Here is a 5,000-nt window from a genome sequence, read left to right on the forward strand (position 1 = left end):
GGTGTTCTCCAGATGGCCTCTACTAGGCGCCCTTGTAATACTAAAGGTGAGATATTCATCAGGGCTGTTGATGTCAGTCGTGCTGAGAAGGTCTGTGGTTAGAGTCACTTTGCCGCCTTCTTTGAGAGTCACTCCTTTGTTAATAACAGCTGGGAAAACCATGTCCATGCTGCCAATGTTGATGTAAAAGTACCGGTCAATAAGGGGATTAATGCCATCAGTGATGTCAAACTTGAGCAGGTCTCGAATGCCTTCCTGACCAGTGTGCACGTACTGGATGAGCTGCTTGTCAACTTCGTCCTGTGTGAAGTTCATGCCGAGTGAAATGTTGCCTACGACGACTCCCAGCTTTGTGACGCGCTGAAGATATCCTTGTCCTGGACCGTAACGCACGACATAAGTCAGAGCTTTGTCTTCTGAGTCAAGATCCGTGGCTTTCAAAACTCTGTTGCTGAAAAGTTTAGTTTCTCCAATTTCAACATCAAGCCCATCATTAATAGCCATCCTCGGGGTCTCGTCATCTACTGGGATAACCATGATAAGAACTGTCTTTTCTACAGTGTGTTTTCCGTCTGAGAGCCTGATAATAAAGCTATCCTCTTTTGTTTCAGAATCGTCATGTTCATAGACGATATCAAAAGCCTCTTTGATTTGCTCCAGGTCAAATGTCACCACTGGGAGAGTTCCAGTGCTAAGCTGTTGGACTATGGCACCATGTTTAGGATTTTTGATGATCTCAAAGTTCAGTTCATCCCCAGGTATATCAGCGTCAGCAGCATTTAGAATGGGTGTGTCAATAACTAAATTCATGCCCTCCATTACCACAAACTCACGGACAAAGATTTCGGGTTTCTCATCATTGGCTGGAATGATGACAATGGGGAAAAAGTGGCGCTCTGAGAAGTTAATGCCATCCGAGCAGCGGAAAGTGAAACGGTCTTCTGTAGGCTCAACACCCTTATGTATGCTTTGCACATAGTAGATATGGCTGTGGGCAATGTCTTTGATGCTGAATGCTGTTATAGCTGTGCCCACTCTAGACTTCTCTGAACCTGAAGCTGGGGAAATGTTCTCCACATAACCAGAAGATGGCTGAACAATAATAGTGCATAGGATATCATCATTGTCAGTATCAATATCTTCAGCTTGAATATGGTTAAGCGTTATGACATTTTTCTCCCCTTCCACAACAACAAACTGTTCTCCCACACTTACAACAGGTGAATTGCTATCCACTGGGAGTATAGTGACATGTACAGTTACCCCCTGAACCTTGTTGCCGCCCACAGTCCACTGATCGGACATATCAGACAAAGTAAGATTGAAAGAATCATACACTTTGATTGGCCCGATTTCTCCGGAAGTGTGAGCATACACCACAAATCCGTTGATGATATCCGCCTGTGTGAATCGCTCAGCAGGAGCATCGTTCACAAGGATCTCGCCGAGTCGAGGAGGTTCTTCTACAATGAAAGTGAGCATGAGGTCATCCGTGTCCTCATCCCGGCCTTGGATCACATTGCTCGTAATCTCAGTTGCCCCGTTTTCTAATACGTCAATTGAGGCCCCAAGCAGGCCAGCTGGGAGCATGATTGTCGGTGTCTCGTCATCCACCGGTTCAATTGAGATCTTAATTGTGATCGGGACCTCGTGGAATCCGTCGCTGACATCTAGCTTGATGCTATCGCTAATAGATTCCTCACCGCCGTGGATGTAAGCGAGGCGGCCGTTTGCGACATCTTCCAGCACAAATGTTTCACCGTTGGTCATGTCGATTCCGAAATACTGAAACTTTCCGTGCTGAGGAACCTGGACAACTTTGAAGACAATATTATCGCCATCTGTATCAGTATCAGTGGCGTGCAAGTCCTTTTGAGTGAGCACATATGGGCTCCTTTCCATAAGAGTGAAACCTGTGTTGGTGATAAGCGGTGGCTTGTTATCTACAGGTTGAAGGAAAATAGTAAATAGTCCATCCGCTGTGTTTCCAGCTGTGTCTTCAACAGTAAAGGTGAACTGGGCCACTTTCGGTGTGATCCCAAGCTCCTGGTCAGGTGGCTTGTAGGCAACTTTGTGGTGGTTAATCTGAGCCTGTGTGAACTCTGTAATTACTATGTCAGGGTTGTCGGTTAGGACAATTTCACCCAAGGGGGCCGGATTGTTCTCATCAGTGTCTGTCGGTGGCTTAATAACGGTGTACTTGAGATCCCTGTCTTCTGAGTCCAAATCAGTGTAGCACAAGAATTTATTTTTGAATGGTGTCAGCTCATACTCCTGAACTGTCATGTGGAGCGTGGTGCCTGGGCAGAGTTCTGAGATTATGTCATCAATGGGGTGGATTTTGGTTGTAAATACATTCTCCCCCGACTGGTTAGGAGGGTCGTTATCATCTTGCACGCGGAAAACAAACTGGTCGATAACCGTGGTGGTGCTGTGAGGGCCTACGTGACGGTAAAACAGCTTGCCATCAAGAATATCCTGCTGGAACCATTCGGTAACTACCTGCTCAAACATCTCGTCCGTGTCACTAAATTTCCAAAGCGACGGGTCGGAGGGCGGTTCTATTTGTCTTAGCAAGAGCTCGCCTACAGTTGAATATGGTGCTTCCAGGATAAACTTAATTGTAGAGTCCTCAGAGTCAATGTCTGTTGCGCTCAGAATAAAGGGGGAGATTTGCATGACTTCATTTTTGAACAAGACGAGACCAGTGTTTGCGTTGATAATTGGGGGCTCGTCGTCGGTCGGGGCGATTGTTATAGGGAACAGAAATTCAACCTCGTTACTACCGTCAGTCATTCTGAAGATAATATTGTCACTGTAGGTGTCGCTGCCGTCATGCTGGTAAACTACAAGGCCTGCGTCCAAATCGGCGGGTGTGAAAAACTTCCTACGATTCCCGAGGATGGTGAGTTGTCCGTACTTTAATCCATCGACAACAGTTATTCTAACGTCTTCCAAGTTGTCCTCATCGCTTATCTCTAAATTCTGGGAGCTGGACAGTGGACGGGACTGCCCTTCAAACAAAAGCTGCCCGGTATTTCTGGTTGCTACTGGAGCCAAGGTATTCATAGGCTTCACCACAATCATAAAAGCAAATGGATCGGAAACGGCGCCGTCCGTGTCTACGATTTCAAACTCTAGCTGGAATATCCTCTCTGAATCTGAGTCCTCTGAAGGCGGCTTGTAGGCTATTTTGAGATCTTTAATGTCTCTCTGATAAAAGGAGGTAATAGGAAGGTTTTGGTCATCAGTGCTGATAATGTAACCCTGCTGCGGGTTCAAAGGTGAGGTTATGTTGAAGATTAAGTCATCTGCATTCGACTCCACGTCTTCAGCAGCCAGCATGTCACTGGTGATCGCTGTCATAACAAACTGATCAACCTCCATCATCATCATAGACACAAAACTGGGCTTAGGAGCACTATTTTCTGCACCTTCTCTGATTCTAACCATCATCTGGAAATGTTCTTGCATAATAGTGTTGCCATCCGTGTCCTGCAGCTCTATCATCATTGGGACATAATCTCTGTTTGGCGACTTGGTTGTAGCTACGTGCTTGTACACAATGCCCATTTTCACAAACTCATCGCAGTCAACCATTTGGCCATTGGCAGGGTTATTCAGAAGAGTGCCATACCTGGGAAGACCTCCAGCGCCGAGCAGAGTGGTCATCTTACACTGAGTGACATCATCCTCATACGAGAACTCCAGGCCTTTTTTGTCAATGGGGTTACTCTCGCCATTGAGCTTTTCTACATTTATGGGCATATTCCTGGTCAGGATTTCAAGCTGCTGGAAGACCACTTCTACCTCCAGCATGAAAGGAATAATAACGGTGTCCGTCTGGGAGTCGTACCTGAGCTGCAGTTTGACACGGTCTTTGCTGGGGCTCCGAGATCCAAAGTGAGTATATTTCACTTCGTCTGGTCCAAAAGAACAGGGGAACTTTTTAGGAGAGAGCATCCCAGGTTTTTGAGCAAGAGGATCATTGTCCAAAACTGTGATGTGGCAGCGGTCTCCAGGCTCCACTTCTGTCACCAGATCATTGACAGGGTCCAAAAACACAGAGCGTCCTAATGGCACCCTGATCCCGGCATTAGCTGCAATGATAGTTTCTTCCTTAGGTCCAGTTCTGTGCTGATACAGATGAATGTGCTCAAATGGCTCTGCACGCACTGCAACTAAACACACTAAAAATGTAAGAAGCAGAGGTATCTGCTTTTTACATAGTTTGTAACTTTGCAGACAACCAGCCATGTCCACTGCTAGTTGTCTTGCAAAATGTTTCAGTCAATAACAGGGTCCTTTTTTGGCCAAACAGAATTAAAAAGCAAAAAGTCTGTGATGATCTGGCCTTCAGCTGTGCTCCTCTCTCTTGTGGCTGTGCCCACACAGACACACAGTGTGGTAAATGCTACAGGGCTTTGCAGGTAATAATGAAACAGTAGACAGTGACAGGCTCTGGCTCCTCCTTCTGTCAGCACTGGGAGGGAGCCTCCAGCCCCTATGGCTAATTTAAGACGAGTCATTGGACGGCAGTGGGGGAGAGCCCCCATGCATGCAACTCCATTCTCCCCAACTAACACAAAAACTGAGATGAGAACTACTCTAGTTATAGATTTAGTTGTAAGAAGGTTTTTCTTTGTCTAATAAATTATTCTGATAATTGTTTACATAAAAAAATCTTTCTACATTAAAATATGTGAAAATATACATATTAATAAATTATTAAAATAAATTAAACCAACAAACTGACTCAAAAGCACAAACCATACTAAACAAAAAGAAGAGCTTATTCTTATTTCAAATAAAAACATTCAAACCTGTTAACATTCACAGCCTTTAGCACATTTACATGAACTGATTTATGGAGGTGGTGTTTGGCTTTCTAAAGCAGTAGGTGGCAGAGGTCAGAGGGCACGTGGACTCTGGGCACAAAGGGACAATGAGCTCAGCTGTGAGACAGGTGTGTTACAGGCTCAAAGTTACTGTGCTGACAA

The 5,000-nt window shown here is 45.4% G+C and overlaps 1 protein-coding gene across 1 annotated transcript in view; it reads right to left on the bottom strand.

Moving 5' to 3' along the window:
• The window catches only part of frem3 (Fras1 related extracellular matrix 3), a 36,713-nt gene extending 32,402 nt beyond the window's left edge, over nt 1-4,311 (bottom strand). Inside the window, exon 1 of the mRNA XM_072464009.1 lies at nt 1-4,311. This exon is cut by the window's left edge and continues 757 nt beyond it. Coding sequence (XP_072320110.1) covers nt 1-4,257 — 4,257 coding nt within the window. The 5' untranslated portion in view covers nt 4,258-4,311.
• Between the last annotated feature and the right edge of the window lie 689 nt (nt 4,312-5,000).

Source organism: Eucyclogobius newberryi, unplaced genomic scaffold (genome assembly GCF_026437365.1).
Source record: "Eucyclogobius newberryi isolate DKJ021-1_F unplaced genomic scaffold, fEucNew1.0.hap1 SCAF_4, whole genome shotgun sequence".
Classification (NCBI taxonomy): domain Eukaryota; kingdom Metazoa; phylum Chordata; class Actinopteri; order Gobiiformes; family Gobiidae; genus Eucyclogobius; species Eucyclogobius newberryi.